The sequence below is a fragment of the Pelobates fuscus genome, chromosome 3 (genome assembly GCF_036172605.1).
Source record: "Pelobates fuscus isolate aPelFus1 chromosome 3, aPelFus1.pri, whole genome shotgun sequence".
Taxonomy (NCBI): Eukaryota; Metazoa; Chordata; class Amphibia; order Anura; family Pelobatidae; genus Pelobates; species Pelobates fuscus.
The window spans coordinates 330,053,976-330,070,855 of record NC_086319.1 but is presented as its reverse complement, the minus strand read 5'-3'; the positions used below and the strand labels follow the sequence as shown (position 1 = coordinate 330,070,855).

Sequence of the window (16,880 nt, the reverse complement as noted above, 5' to 3'; positions counted from 1 at the left end):
CAGGACCCAAAGAAGGACTTGTTTTCTTTTATAATACATGATGTATTTAGATTAAGGTTAATTGTCTAATTGTAGTTAGATATAGTCTTAATGTCAGTGTTAGTCCTATGGTTAATGTGTTAGTAAAATATCGATGTTAAAGGGGAGATGTTTATGTAATGACAAATTTGGGACATACATGCATCAGTGCTGATAGAGATTAGTGGGAGTTACAGTTGCAGGAATGAACTGAATTAAAATGAACTGCAATGAGGTGAATAGAAGATTATTTCAAGGTTTTTTTACAGGGAATTATTCCTTAGATGATGTCACCATTTGTGTTGTAAGGGATTCTAAAACGTTACAGGCAGATCCAATAATATGTTACATTAAAGGGACACTATAGTCACCAGAACAACTACAGCTTAATGTAGTTGTTCTGGTGAGTATAATCATTCCCTGCAGAAATTTTCATGCAAACATCGTCTATTCAGACAGGGATACCTTCAATGGCCACTCCTCAGATGGCCACTGGAGGCACTTCCTGGGGCAGTGCAGCACTGATGTTTAGCTTGTCCATGCTCTGCATGGAGATGCTGAACTTTTCTCATAGAGATGGATTGATTTAATGCGTCTCTATGAGGAGGTGCTGATTGGCCAATCCAGTGTTTGGATCCACCTCCTTGCCGATTTCAGTCAATGACAAGCATATTTACTTTCCCTTAGGGAAAGCATTGGATTGGCTGAAATCCTAAATTCTGATGATGTCAGCAAGGAGACCGATAGGGGGCAGAGGCAGGGCCAGTGACGGCGGATACAGGTGGTGCTGGAAATAAGGTATATATTCTTGCCTTTTAAGGGGGCTAAAGGGGGTGGGCAAGCTACCTAAATGGTGATTTTAACACTATAGGATCAAGAATACATGTTTATGTTAATGACCCTGTAGTATTCCTTTAACAACTTCAGGGCAAGACTATAGGCAAAATCCAGTGATGTCATGACAGAACCAACAGACTATCTGTCATGGAGGGCTTAACCTTTAAAAAAAAACTATCTCCTCTTTTTTTGTATATAAATAGGCCATTAGCAAAATAAATATATCAATATACAATATATATTACAGTTTTTGACAAGCATATTTACTTACTTGAGATACACATTTTAAAAATGTCTTTAAACTTTCCCACACTCTATGAAGCTTTGCTATTTTGGTTTCACACAACATGTTGAAACATTTGAAAGGAAGCAGAGGGTATTGTTACACTGAAACAATATATATTATAAAGAGTTCTGTGAGTGAGTTACATAGTGTTTGTCAGGCTTGAAATGAAAACGGTCCCAGGGGTTAGATTTGCTATGCGAATGGTAGAAAATTAATTAAACTGCTTTATAAACTGTTTATTATAGTGAGAACAAAAATGTAACGAAGAAAATGTAATACAAGTATGAATAGAATCTAGATTAGCAGCTCTTACTTAATGCATGGTTACTTACTGCCCATGCCACTTTCCTACAGTCCTGTGGGGCCACCATGACTAGCCATTTATCCACTTGTTTGTATCCACCATTAGATATATGGGCCTGCATTGATGTCCATAGGATCACTCATTTGAACAACAGGTCTAATAATAAGGTGAGTCACATAAAAATCTTTTCTATACTTGAGGAAAACTACATTCTAGATGCAAACACTGCAACGTGGGTGTTTTGGAATACTGCCCTTACTTTGTTATGGATTTTGTCTAAACATATTACTATACCTTTTTCATTTACTGACATATAATGAATGTTTCATTAAAGGGACACTATAGGCACCCAGACCACCTCAGCTCATTAAAGTGGACTGGGTGCCGTGTCCCAGCACTCTTAACCCTGCAAAGGCAATTATTGCAGTTGTTTAAACCCTTAAGGACCAAACTTCTGGAATAAAAGGGAATCGTGACATGTCACACATGTCATGTGTCCTTAAGGGGTTAATTAACTGCAATAATTACCTTTATGGGTTAACTCATGTCTACAAGACAACCATTAGAGGGCCTTCCGGATCGTTAGGATGTCAGATGTTGGATGTCCTCACGCTATGCATGCGGACTTCCAGCGTCACTGGAATCCCAGAATTATACAATGCAATCCTAATGTGAGCGCAGCCATCGCTCTGTGCATGCGCATTAGGACTTCCCTGCTGGACCCAGATATGTGACACAATGGGGGGGCTTGACAAAGGGGGGAGCTATAGTACCAGGAACAAGAGTTAGTTTCTTGGCACTATAGTTTCCCTTTAATCCATTTAACTTGACATACCGCGTAATAATGGCATGGGGTAAACAAATAATGCATATAGAATAAGTGCATATGTCATGTGCCCTTCTTACCGGAGGTCTGCCAGACTCCAGTCCCCACCTCTATTACTAATGACCGGGAGCAGGAAGAAATTCCTGAGTTAAGCCCTGCAGTTTAGGGCTTGGCTGAGAGGGATTAGCTGACAGTCATTTTTTTTTTTTATTAATCAGCTGATTGATTCACAATTGAAAAAGTGTACAGCAGATAAACATGAGGAACCCGGTGCAGCTGACAACTATGGGAACCCTGACCCTTCAGTGATAAATTATTTTGTCTTCCATCCATGCCAACTGGTTATATGTAGAGAGTGCATAGAACACAGGAATAAAGAGCTATGTACCCATTGTACAGCGCTACAGAATCTGATGGCGCTATATAAATAATAAAATAATAATAATAATAATAATAATAATGTGTTGACCTCCTGGTCTAGTAGGGAAGCAGGACCACTATTTGAAGCAGTACCCATCTCTTTCTTGCATCCTGGTGGTTACACTATTAGACACCTGGGTTCAATTTGGTCATAAGGGAGAAGAGTACAAGGGACCTATGGTCAGGGCCGGCACGTCCATAAGGCGGCACAGGCGGCCGCCTTAGGGCGCACCGGCTCTGGGGGCGCAAAATTCCAGTGACCGGCAGGAGGGAAGTGCTCCCTCCTGCCTGGTCACCTCCTGGATCCCCGGAGCTGCTGGGAGGCGTGCGGCTGACTGGATTAGGAGGCGGCGAGGGAGCTCTCTGATCTCTCTGACCGGCTCCCTCGCGCGCCTTTTGCTGATGCCGCGGGAGCCGGAATATGACGTCATATTCCGGCTCCCGCGGCATCAGAAAACCGCCTGCGAGGGAGCCGGTCAGAGAGATCAGAGAGCTCCCTCGCCGCCTCCTAATCCAGTCAGCCGCACGCCTCCCAGCAGCCCCACTGGACCACCAATGAAAGACCCACGCCAGCACTCCAGGTAGGGAGGCTGGGTGGGAAATTTAAATTTAATTTATTGTTAATTACTTTATTAATTACTGTGTGTGTGCATGTGAGTGTGTATGTGTGTGAGTGAGTGTGTGTGTGTCTGTCAGTGTGTGTGTCTGTCAGTGTGTGTGTAAGTGTGTCTATGAGTTTGTGTGTGAGTGAGTGTGTCTGTCGGTGTGTGTGAGTGTGTATGTCAGTGTGTATGTGTGTCTGTGAGTTTGTGTGTGTCTGTCAGTGTGTGTGTGTGTGTGTGTGTGTGTGAGTGAGAGTGTGTGTGTGTCTGTCAGTATGTGTGTGTCAGTGTGTGTATAAGTGTGTCTATGAGTTTGTGTGTGTGTGAGTGAGTGTGTCTGTCGGTGTGTGTGAGTATGTCAGTGTGTGTGTGCGCATGTGAGTATGTGTGTCTGTCAGTGTGTGTGTGTTCGAGTATGTGTCTGTGAGTTTGTGTGTGTGTGTGAGTATGTATTTTTCTGCATGCCTGTCTGTATGTATGTATCTGTATGACGGTATGCCTCTGTATGTATGTATGTGTCCGTATGCCTGTATGTCTTGTACGTATGTTTCTGTATGTCTCTGTATGCCTGTATGTAACTGGATGTATGTTTGTCTCTGAATGTCTGTATATATGTCTCTGTATGCATGTATGTAACTGTATGCCTTTATGTCTCTGTATGTGTGTGTCTGTGTGTCTCTGTATGCCTGTATGTCTTTGTATGCATGTTTCTGTATGTATGTATGTGTCTGTATGACGGTATGCCTCTGTATGTATGTATGTGTCTGTATGACGGTATGCCTCTGTATGTATGTATGTGTCTGTATGCCTGTCTATATGTATGTGTCTGTATGACGTTATGTCTCTGTATGCATGCATGTATCTGTATGTGTGTATGTCTTTGTATGCCTGTATGTATGTATGTATGTGTCTGCATGCCTGTATGTTTCTGTATGTATGTTTCTTTATGCCTGTATGTCTGTATGTATGTGCCTGAATGTCTTTGTATGTATGTTTCTGTATGCCTGTCTGTATGTATGTGTCTGTATGACGGTATGCCTTTGTATGCATGCATGTCTTTATATGCCTGCATGTCTCTGTATGCATGTATGTCTCTGCTTGTATGTCTCTGACTGTATGTGTCTGTATGTCTCTGTATGATTATTTCTGTCTTTGTATGACAGTGTACCTGTATGACTTTGACTGTGTGACTGAAAAATGATGCATGTGTGCCTGTGGCTTGGGAGGAAAGACACACAGGTGAAGATGCATTTTTTTTTTTAATGAGGGTTGGGGGCGCCAAAATGCATCTTCGCCTGTGTAACTAAAAATCCTAGCACCGGCCCTGCCTATGGTGACAGTGGCACATAAGATACTGCTCGCTTTCTATGCAACCCAATTGGTAAATCGGTTAGGTTCAACTTTTCGAAGAACTGGCTTTTGTTTTGGAAGACCCGCTGCCTCTCTTTATGAGCTGAAATATTATGAGAATGAGCCAAAAACTATTTTTTCCTTTGTTTTGACAAGTCGTAATCACACTTCTTGTAGAAAGGTCACACATTGCTTACACTCACAATAACTAGAGCTTTATCAAGAAAAGAAATGTAGTAACACTCTGCAAAATATGCTGCCAGAGATAGCTTTATTCAGCTTGAGAAAATAATTGGGATTAAACACTGTTTAGGAAATGATATCATTCAACAAGAAGAAATAGGAACTCAATTCAATAAACTGATTTCAATTAAAGCAAATCATGCCAAATTTTAATTTCCATTCCCACACGGTCACCCACGTCATTCATCGACTTTCAATTTTAGGTTTACGGAGGCTTTGGAGGGATGTTTAACACTGCAAGTGCCAGAGATATGTATAATTAAATACAACATAGCATTAAGAAATAAAACCCAGTAACAACTAATCCGTTTAAAATCTTATTTCAAATTGACATTAAATGCACAATTTGTTTCAATTTCTGGACATTTCATGTGCAGTTTTATTTTTCAGAGGCTGTTTTTATGTGTATACATCACATCTGAAAACACCCAGGACACACGTGAAAATGAGAGAAATCTCAATGTATCCTCCCTGGTAAAATATTTTATAAATTAATAAATAAAATAACTCCCATAGAATTAAAGGGAATGTCTAGTAATAATAGACCTCACATTTTATTTTATTTTTTGCATCATACACATAATGTATTTTAAATATTGGGGGAAAATTTTAATCAATCAATAAACAACAACAAAAAGTTACATAACTACACTAGTAATGCAATACTTAGAGGTTTTGTCTGCAGCAGCAGGAAGGCAACCCCACACCAGGATGAGACACTCCAATCTGTAGCCGCTCACTCTGGTCTATAGCGATTGATATTATCCCATAAACTCCCATCCAAGAGTGGTTTTTGTATCTGTAGTTTTTTTTTTCCCACCCACCACCTGCACATATTATGGCTGGGACGGCGTTATAAACCCAAAGTAGTCATATTGTGGCTGTTATCAATTAACACACAGTCTAGTTCACTGTTTAGTTAACCAGGGTTCAGACTGATATTGGAGGAATAATGGACTGTGTTTCAGCTCTCTCCAGGGAACAGCTTCTGTATTCTTTGCAAGGAGTGTGCACTAAATGGATACAACTGAGAAGGCACCCCAAAACTAAACATAGAAACATAGACTGTGACGGCAGATAAGAACCATTCGGCCCATCTAGTTTGCCCAATTTTCTAAATACTTTCATTAGTCTCTGGCCTTATCTTAAGACTAGGATAGCCTTATGCCTATCCCACGCATGCTTAAACTCCTTCACTGTGTTAACCTCTACCACCTCAGCTGGAAGGCTATTCCATGCATCCACTACCCTCTCAGTAAAGTAATACTTCCTGATATTATTTTTAAACCTTTGTCCCTCTAATTTAAGACTATGTCCTCTTGTTGTGGAAGTTTTTCTTCTTTTAAATATAGTCTCCTCCTTTACTGTGTTGATTCTCTTTATGTATGTAAATGTTTTTATAATATCCCCCTCCCCCCCCCCCCATCTTGTCTTTCATCCAAGCTATACAGAGGTCAGTATATAAGGAAAGTGCATGGTGCTTAGACTTACCATGACCCTTTAATACCAAGTCAGATTTAGCCAACATGATATTTTCAGTGGTTATGGGAAATTGTTTAGACACAAATTGTTTAGACAAATGCTTTCAAATTCTTGAGCCATATTCATTGATAAATGTGGACACAACCATTTCACATATTTAGTGCTTCAAAATAATTACATAGACCCACCTGACTTGGAACCACATGATGGAGCTGTTTGACCAGTTGGACAGGTGCACATATTTGGCCGGGAACAGAATCCATCTCCACAAGAATGCCGACATATAGCTGTAGATTAAAAAAATTAAAAGAGGACACATTGTTACACAAGTCAGCTAATTAACAATGACACCAAGGTATAATATAAACACAAAAAGGCTTACTTATATTTGATTTTACTTTTTTGTTTGGGGATATATTGGTATGGTAATGTCCTAGGGATTATACCTAAATTTGTATTTAAAGGAAATTCTAGGCACCATAACTTTTTTATCATATTGAAGTGGTCATGGTACCAGACTTTGCTTTCAATAATCTGGCAAACTGACAATACGAAGCTTTAAAGCAGAATTTCTGGATCCCTTAAAATCCTGCCAGTATAAGGACCAGGAATTGCCCTTCCCTGATTTCTAAACACATAGCTTTGCTGATGTGACAGGGACTTGCAGAAGCGAAGTCAAATGTGTGATATGTCTCTGCGATAATTTGTGCCAGGTGCTCAAACCCACTTGCAGCATCAGTCATCACAGATACATACTAGACTTGCGCACAAATGAGTTTGCAGCGGCTACAAACTGATTTAATGTCTTTTAATCTGCGTCTGCATTGATCTGTCTGGGATTTACCTGTGGAGTCTTATTCAATGAAAAAGACTCTACAGGTAAATGCCAATCGATCAATACATTTGGGTGCAGATTATATCTACATCTAGCCTCAGACAATTACTCATTTCATACTGCAAACCTTATATACCAGTCTCACCTGTTACTTTAGCTAGATGGGTTTTCAGTACAATGTCTCTGGCAATTAATTATATCAGTGGATTTGTCCCTCACTCCACTAGTTAAACAATGTCAGTGAAGGCCTCCCAACCTGGGGGATCACTTTTTGATATCCTGAAAGCTGCTGATTGGTTCTCTGATTCTACTTTCAAATCTTCTGATTATCATCCTGTCTCTCAAGTATCTATTGTGGCTTTGTCATAATATGTTAGTATATGTTATAATGTATATATTATTGCAGCTATAAAACTAGCAAAATCGGAGTCTCCTCTCTGCAATACAATGTTCAGATTCTGCCTTACACATGTGTAGGAAAGTATGGATTGTATTAAAGACAGGATGTGAGTATTATCCCTCCCAGTATTAACCCACCCATTTTCCGCTTATCTTTTGGTTTTTATTACAGTTTAACACAGTTGAAGACGACTGAATTACCCTTTGTTTACGGATGTTCTTCTGATTCCAGTTTTGTGTCAAATTTCTATTGTTATGGACTATTTTATCGGGGGTCGCAGCTCAAAAGACGATTTGGGTTACACTCTTGTTACTTATATTACCTATGCTGAATGCTGATTGGGTACCAGTTATTCTAAGTTTGGCTGTACCTGTTAATTTTGAATGGTGCGTTAAAATGAATTTAACTGTTTCACGCTGCTGTTTGGAGTAAAGAGAGTACAAGCATATTACTCACCTTATGTCTTTAATAAAATCCATATTTTTCTACATATATGTTTGGGAAAATATCTGAAAAGTTTAGACCCTAATAGCCAAACTGGAGTACAGTAGAAGAATAAAACAGTTGACATTTTTTCCAGTTCAGTTATTTTGGGACGAAAAATTGCTATATCCTGCTCAATTCCTGACAATTTTTGATTTAGTGAACAATGGTTTATTGAAGAAAAAGAAATCTGGAGCTGGAGACTTTTTTCCACTGCAACTTTTCTGAGCCTTAAACTTGCAATGTAATACTTAATTCCTGGTATATTTTCTATGTCATCTATCTCCTCTATCTCATCAGCATGTGGGACCCATATTTGCTGACCCTGTCTGATTACACAAAAATTTCCATCCAACATCAATGTCTCTAACAGATATATTTGAAGCAGGTTCTGAACATTACTCTAAACTCTCTGTGCTGTGAAATGTAAAAATCTCCTAATATAAAATCTCCTAATATACCAGTAAAAAACAATTAAGGCAAACAGGCATATTGACCTTAATGGCGACACCGCTGCTTGGTGTGCGGTGCCTGGGTGGTGAAGGAAGGCTTTACTGCACTATAGTACAACACCAATGTCTATGAAGGAACCTACAAGACCATAGGAGCTTCCATAGACAAAACCTTTTTTCCTTCGCTGTCACTAGTGATTGCTTGGAGCTTGACAAGGTTTGACAGCAGTAGCTCCACTCTTTTGTCAAGCTTTGTCAAGTGTAGTAAAAATACATAAGATAAAGTAGTCTCTACTTTGTCCCACAATATCTTTTAACAGTGGCAGAGTTTCCATGTAATTCTAACACAGTTTTTATGAGCATGTCACAAAGATCAGAGCTGCTTTAATCACATGACAGTCCACAGCAACCAGGAAGAAAAATTCCTGTCTTGAATATTTAAAATATAGGTGTTTATTTTCCTTCTAACACATGATGTTGCAAAAAAAACAAGAAAAGAAAAGAGAACTTACGAACAATGCACTGATTTCCTCCCGGTAAGGTTTTCCATCCAGGGCAACAGTAGACATTGTAACGAGATCCGCACACATTGGGCCTTAAAAGACAAAATCAGCACATTACACCACTCAACTTAAAAAGGTATTAAAGTGTTAAGCATAGAAACAGATGTTCATTTTCTGAAGACGTAGGAAAAAGCACTAAGCTTTTTATTTAATCTGGTATCATTACTCATGCAAGAAAAGAAAATACAGGTATGCCGGAGGAAAAAAAAATGCCTATCATTATGTAACTGGCACAAATCATTTAGTACTGAAATGCAAGAATGGACATCATGGTTCAAATTCAATTAACAAAAATAGTTATTTAGTATAAACGTTCGCCATGTCCCAAATCCTGTCCGGCTCAGCAGTGTTTTAATTACTCTGTGTCGCTCTTGTTAACTTAGAACCTTAATGAGCTGGATCAGAACCAGGAAAAACAATGTCCATTAGAACATAACAGACAAACATGTCACATTTGGGATCTTTAATATATTAATTTAAAAATAGATAGAGCGATAGATAGATAGATAGATAGATAGACGCTCACACGCAAACACACACACACACACACATTTTCATATACATATAAACTTATAACAAAATTGTGCTGCTCAGAACATTAATATATAATTTCATCAGGCCTCAACCTTGCTGAAAATCATGGGAGTAGTGGTTGAACATCTGGCGAACACCCTGATGGCTACCCCTGCTGTAAGGATATTATGTAACCAGTCTTCATCTTAAAATGACCTCATTGGGTTTAGTCAGATAAAGTTGCCTGATCCACTGAACTTTCAGCTGCAGCTTTGTGCATTTAACTCCCACATGATGTTCAATCCATCATACCTTATTAAGCTAGCCACCCCAAATATGATGAAGCTGGAAACACAAGGTTTTAATAGGAGCATTCTGTCTGTTTCCATTAAATAGCGCTATATTAACCCATCCATATATTATATCGATATACATCACATGCATTTTCAGTTTATATCCTATATATTTGTTCATAATTTACACAAATATCTACAGAAATGCATAATAAAGGAAGGCATACCCACTAATATGTGAAATGTGAAAGAGGAACACAAATATCCTTCAGCTGCACCAATATAGTAGTGAATAGCGAGGGCATATTGTAAGCAGAAAACACACCCATACCAAAAGAGAAAGACGTTTTTACATCCAACCCTAAGCAGATATGTAAGCCAATCTATACTTGCAACTCATTCATGGGAGGGATGGAGGGATGGATGGAGGGATGGAGGGATGGATGGAGGGATGGATGGAGGGATGGATGGATGAATGGATGGATGAATGGATGGATGAATGGATGGATGGATGGATGGATAGATGGATGGATAGATGGATAGATGGATGGATGGATGGATGGATGGATGGATGGATGGATGGATGGATAGATAGATGGATAGATGGATGGATGGATAGATGGATAGATGGATAGATGGATGGATGGATGGATGGATGGATAGATGGATAGATGGATAGATGGATAGATATCACATCTACCAAAAAACATATGATTGATCACTGCTACATGATGTTATAACATACACAACTCACATCTAAACAATGACAAAAAAAGTAACAGCAGAACCACAACCATACAAAATATAGAGTCTAATACATCTACTTTCACTCTATCTGCATTAAAAGGTTACTACGAATAATAAAAAAGAAACAGTACTGTACTGACACCCCCCAGAAGTGGGAAAAAAAGAACAAAGCAAAAATATACTTGTAATCCTCCTCTAGTGAGACTTTGATGGGTTTGGGACGGGGGCTGTGCCACCACTGGTCGTCTGTCTGCCAACAGACATCCAATATGCACAGAATTGACAAAAGCCGACCTGCTAGCTCCCTAAAAATCTTAGGGGCGGCCTGGGTATTCCCAACATGAGGATGTATTACCTTGCTTCGGTGATGGCCTAGTTGATCCTGGTGGAGACAGGGAACTACATACCTCTGTGGCTGCATATTGAAAAAGCGTGTTTGTGGCCGTTTACTCTACCTAAGTTTATGTGGTCTCCAAGGACAATAATACAGGCTGATATAGCCCACATCTGTCAACATCTGCTCACTCTCTGCAGGTCTGGTCAACTAAAGTACCTACACTTCTTTGAACTACCACCAATCTACAGTGTGACCCATTGTCTACATTGCAGCTCCTCACACCTTAACCTCACAAACTGGAACTCCTCTGCTATATCTAAGGTGAAGCAACTGTATAACACGGAATTAAACCCTTCACCGAATTAGTGACTTTAGTCAATTTAAGACTACTCTGTGGACAACCTTCAAATTGTCTTGGATAATAGGGGGGGGGAGGGGGACCCTGATAATGCTTTGATTTGGCCACTGTTTGACTTTTATTTCAGAAAAGGGGATACTCTGTATTTTCATATTGAACGGATTATGACTATAATACTGTATTAAATGTTTTATTTCATTTAATTTAACTTTTTGTTTCTTCTCAATCATCTTTCACTTGGTGATGTTTATTTTTTTTTTTTTTTTAAATAAAAGCTGATATAAAAGCATGCACATCAATTATTAGCACACCAGGGAAGTAGACAATGGGGCAGATTTGTGTAAGTGTTCTTTTGTACAACACGGAGCAAAAATGTAAAAAGAGGAGGAGACTCCAATGTGACAGCTAGTTTCACTGGTTTCCATGGTGAATGCCCCATTTTTTATACTTCAGATCACTTTTAAAGAACAGAACACTGTGTTAAATCTCCCCCATTGTTTTAACCTATTGTACGCCCAGGTGAAAAACAGAAATAGTGAGGTCAAGTTTTTTTCAATGTTCTTGGAACCATTTGTTACGGGTCATGACAAAAAATGTGTTTAGATATTATTTCATCTTATGCTATTATACTCAATTAAGGAGAGATTTATACTCTATTATGTAGCTCTAAATCTTAGGGTGCACTAAGTAAATAATCTGCAGAAACTTTGTGTTCACAAATGTTAATCTCTTACATGAAGCTAACTATTCTGAATATGATCTTTGGGATAATAGCTTTATTTTAGGCAAGTAGATCAACATCACGCTTCAACAGACATTACTCAGTAAATATGACAAACTGTTCTTCAAATAAAATATATATATATAAATATATATATATATATGTAACGGACCGTTTCAGCAGACAAGGGGTTAAAATCCGTTTAGGCGATATGCCCCTTTCTGAGAGACAGGCACAGCTACTGCAGAACACCAAACTCCCGAACTGGATACAAAATAGCACTCCAAACTGGAACCTCACGAATAGCTGCTAGAAGACGAACAGGAAAAGCAGACATCAGCTTACACTCCTAGCAATCAATCTCCAACAGCATACAGTGAATCCCCCCAAGAACGAGACAAGGCTCCGTGTTGAGGATCAAGCAGTGGTCTCAGGTCTGGAACACCCAGCCTGCTTTTTATTACAGTGCACATACAGGACACACCCAGGGGGAGGCATAAAACAACCAATCAAGTAATTGTACAACCCACACATCCCCTCCCCTCAGACAGGGATCCAACACGCAGAGTACAAACAGTAGCCAGATACGTATACCGGACCTTAGAATGGCCGGACTAACGTAAGTAGTACAGTATAGAATGGTCAAAGACAAGCCGAGGTCGAGGGTAACAGAAGACAGGTAAGCGAGAGACAAGCCGAATCAAGGGTAACAGAGATAAGCAGAGTAAGGTAAACAAGCCGGGTCAAAACCAAAAGGGATAATAGAATACACAAGCACTGAGTGACTAGAACAAGCTAGAACCACAACAGGGCAATGAGCTAATGAAAGAAGCTCTGTTAAATACCCTGTTCAGAGCAGTAACCACGCCTCCAAGGCATCCTGATTGGTCCTGCAGCCATTGACTGACAGGTTGTTCCGGGGGAGTGTCCTGATGACTACTTCCTGCCTAGATGCTGTAAAAGGCAGTCACTCCCTCGCGGCCGGCCTAGCATGACCGGATAGACCGCGGGGAAGGGAGCCATCAGACCGTCTGGATGGAGGAACAGCTAAGTCTCTACCTCTTTCGGAGGTAGAGACCACAGGTACCCTGACAACATCACATTCACATAAAAATACATATCCACAATCAATCCATTCAGGGGAACAACATATTAAAAAATGGCATGAATCAGACCAGGGGTTCAAAAGTTAGTAAAAGTATCTTTTGTTCCCCCTGGCTGGCAGTATTTTAATCTGGCTCAAACAGTAAAAGTAAAACATCCCCACAATGCATCCTGGCTTCCTCCCTTCTGCCCTGGAGATAATTGGAGAAGTAATCCAATTATCTCCCAGGTCAAAGACAAAACTCCATTACACATGTGGGGACCTAAATACAGGATTATGTTTTAAAATATATAAAGTCACTTTTATTACACCAAACACAGACATGTGGGCGCACAAAACTACCGAATAGAGCGCAGATCCTATTCACACAGTTCAATTGCCATGGAGCTAAAGTCTTTCCCATAGTCTTTCATTATATGAATAGGCTCCATGGCATAGCTATCTGGGGTATCACCGCTCACACAGGGCAAGTACCGAATGGCCCCACTGTATTTAAAGGGCCAGAATGAGTGACATGCACTCTGTTAGGGCCGAATACTGTTTTTAAAGGGCCCAATCTCCCAGGGACCATAATCACATGGCAAGAGGCTGGCAAGCAGTCCTCTCCAGGCCCAAGAGGCGAAGGGCACTTCGTCGCACAATATATACATATATATTTTTTTTTTGGTGAAGAGTATTTTCACCAGCATCTAACGCTAATTACAATATTGTACAAAATGAATAGTATTAGACTGTCATAATTATATGTTTTTGGAAAATCTAATTTGAAAATAAAAAAAGAAACATCTTTCAAGAATGTTAAATAGTGTCTGTCTAATTGCTGGGCATGTAAGAACACACACACACACACACACACACACACAAAAAAAACACACACAAAAAAAGGACTTTTGCACAGTAGCCTCCATGGGTTTTGCTAATGACAAACTGCTAAAATGTAACATCTTTACTGATTCCCACCAAAGGCCAGTTTGATGGCACGTTAAGGTAAGATAGGATGGCCGAAATGTCTCTTTACAAAAACTTTTCATAACAGAAACAAGTAACTATTGAGATCTAATGCTTCATTCAGGCATTGAAGTAATAATATTAAGTAGTATTAATATAGCGTCTTACTCCCAGTGGGACTCAAAGCACTCATGCTCTTGGAATTAACCGAATCAACAGCTGAATTAATAGATTGATGATACTGATTTATTGACCTCGGAAGGATGAAGTTGATGCTGCTGGATTTGAACCTGTGGCCTTGTGGGTTAAACAGGCTCTGTAGTGCCAAAGGTGCCAAAAATTTGCTTCATAAAATCAGCTAAGATGACTTTAGTTGTACACATTTTCTATTGCTACAATTTTTTATGCACAATATCTCTAAATACAAATAATAGCACTTTCTTGGTTTCACAGAGCGTGGGGGACATGAGCAGAAATATAAAAGACAAATCTACGGGGTGAAAAAAATATATAGAATGACCAACATGAATTTTTATTGTAAATTAAACTCAAAAACTAAAGAATAAAAGAAAAACAAATAAGCATGATATAGGTTTAAAAGTGTCCACATTATATACAGTCATATGTGCCAAATACTTAAAATAAGTAAAGGAGCCAAATGACAGGATATTAAAATACATATATCACATATAGATGGAATGCACTGCAGGGCTTAGCTCAGAAAAGGTGTTCAAAAAAATGCTCTTAAATAGAGAGTAGTGGAGGCAGGGAGTAGCACATGGTGCTACTACATGTAAGAAGCCAAATTGTTCCAACGCATTTTGACTACTTACAGTGAGTGGGTGGGGCCAGGGCACTACTGGCACTATAACCACAACAACACACTGTACAACTAAATTAGAGTTTTGTGTATTGCTTCTCACCTACTCTAATTCTGGGCAGCATTTCTCTTACAATATCACATATTTTTGTTTAATAATATGGAAGTCTATAATAATAATAATAATAATAATAAAGTATTTAACCAGGAAAGGTACATTCAGATTACTCTAGTTTTCAAGTACGTCCTGGGGATGTTACCGTAGTCCAACATCCAGGGGTTGTTACTATCACCCAATTTAATGGTACTCATTTTATCTACCTCATATAATGCCTCTCTTGATCAGTTATTTATAAACTGTGAGCAGAAATATATATGGGGGTTCTATCCATAAACAATTGAGATGTGGTGGTTTAATAGCTAAATTGCTTAGTGTTCAACAAACAATTGCTGAATACCAAAAACCTCCTATTCCCATAGTCCCTGAGTGTGCTTGTTATTAAAATTCTAAAAAGTTGTGCAATGTCAGAGCTTCCATTCACTTAATCCCCCATGCCCTGTGTTCTGAGATAGTTATTGACTGGGCAAAGTGCCAATCCCCCAGTGTCGTGCCAGAGGGGCCAGATCGATCTGCAGTTACTAGTCACTGATTTATTTATTTTTTGTTACCCATATTAACATATATGCTATGTTTCATTGCCTTAGCATGATTGCTGGCACATTTGACAACTTTTGCCTATTTTATTGTCTGATGTATTAGTGTATTGGACAAAGTACAAGTTTCCTTATATTGTACAATCATTCGTAAAGTTCTGCAAAGCTTATATCATACAAAAGAGAAATGTGCGTCATGCAATTCCTCATTTGTCAAAGTGTGTTATGTTACAGTTTGATCTGATTTGTAGATAACTTCGAAACCGAAGGAATCGGCATTAAGTCATGATCTGCTATCAGAAAGTGATTAATATTGTAACGAGTACCCTAGATGACATTGAACAGAGTGTCCAGATCTAATGATATGTGATCACGCCAGGTCTATTGTTTTCATAAACCTTTTTTTTTGAGTGTGAGATTTAATTGTTTTTCTTGGGCTGCCTTATTGTACATAGAGCAGAGCATTTTAGTGCATAGTGATCTATATCGAAGAACTTAATTAAATATGATTATTTAACTTGTTAAAGCTCTATATTTTCATTACATTGCTTTCAGTCCCAAATATCTCCCAGTCCCGAGGTTCTCCAGCTGTTGAAAATAAAGCCAGGACATAAAACGATTACTTAGCCCTTTTTATATTCCTCTTGAGAAGGAATATGATTGTCCTGAGTGCCTAGACTGCCAAATAGATGGGTCCCATTTGGAACACTGAGGAATCTCCCTACATTACACGTATGAGAAGAAAACCTCCCTGAAACAGGTTAAACAAGGACAATTCAGAGATCTGAACAAATCAGTATATGTGAAACATTTTAAGTATCATCACTGCAACTGCAGGATGTTTCATCTGTGAATCATTATCTGAAGATTTTGAACAGACGTATTGTGAATAGTAAAAAGGCTTTAAGGCCTTTTCTCTTGAAAACATAATAAAAAATAAGGATGCAAAAGCACATTTGATATACTTAACACAAGTACTAACACTACAAATACTAATTCAAACATAGAGTAGGAATATTTACTGAATGAAAAATATAAAGTGGTTTTCTTGAGGAAAGGCCATTATAAGGAGATCTGGTGGATTATCAAGAGAAAGGACCTCCAGAGGATCATTTCTCCTGTAGAGCAAAACCATACTTTTACTCATTATCATACTGCTAAATATAGTTTATTTTCTACAAAAAAAAAATATCTAACTTAAGCCTCAATTAAATTCAAGCTGTTCGTTTATCGGCAGTTAATTAGCTTCCGATAATAAATTCAACAGTTTAGATCAATTACAT

At 38.8% G+C, this 16,880-nt stretch overlaps 1 protein-coding gene across 1 annotated transcript in view; it reads right to left on the bottom strand.

Annotated features, from left to right (window-relative positions):
• Window positions 1-16,880, bottom strand: part of FBN1 (fibrillin 1) — a 204,699-nt gene that overhangs the window by 171,461 nt on the left and 16,358 nt on the right. Inside the window, exons 2-3 of the mRNA XM_063449025.1 lie at window positions 9,051-9,133; window positions 6,557-6,655 (exon numbers count right to left, since the gene is read on the bottom strand). Coding sequence (XP_063305095.1) covers window positions 6,557-6,655; window positions 9,051-9,133 — 182 coding nt within the window. The remainder of the gene's footprint in view (window positions 1-6,556; window positions 6,656-9,050; window positions 9,134-16,880) is intronic.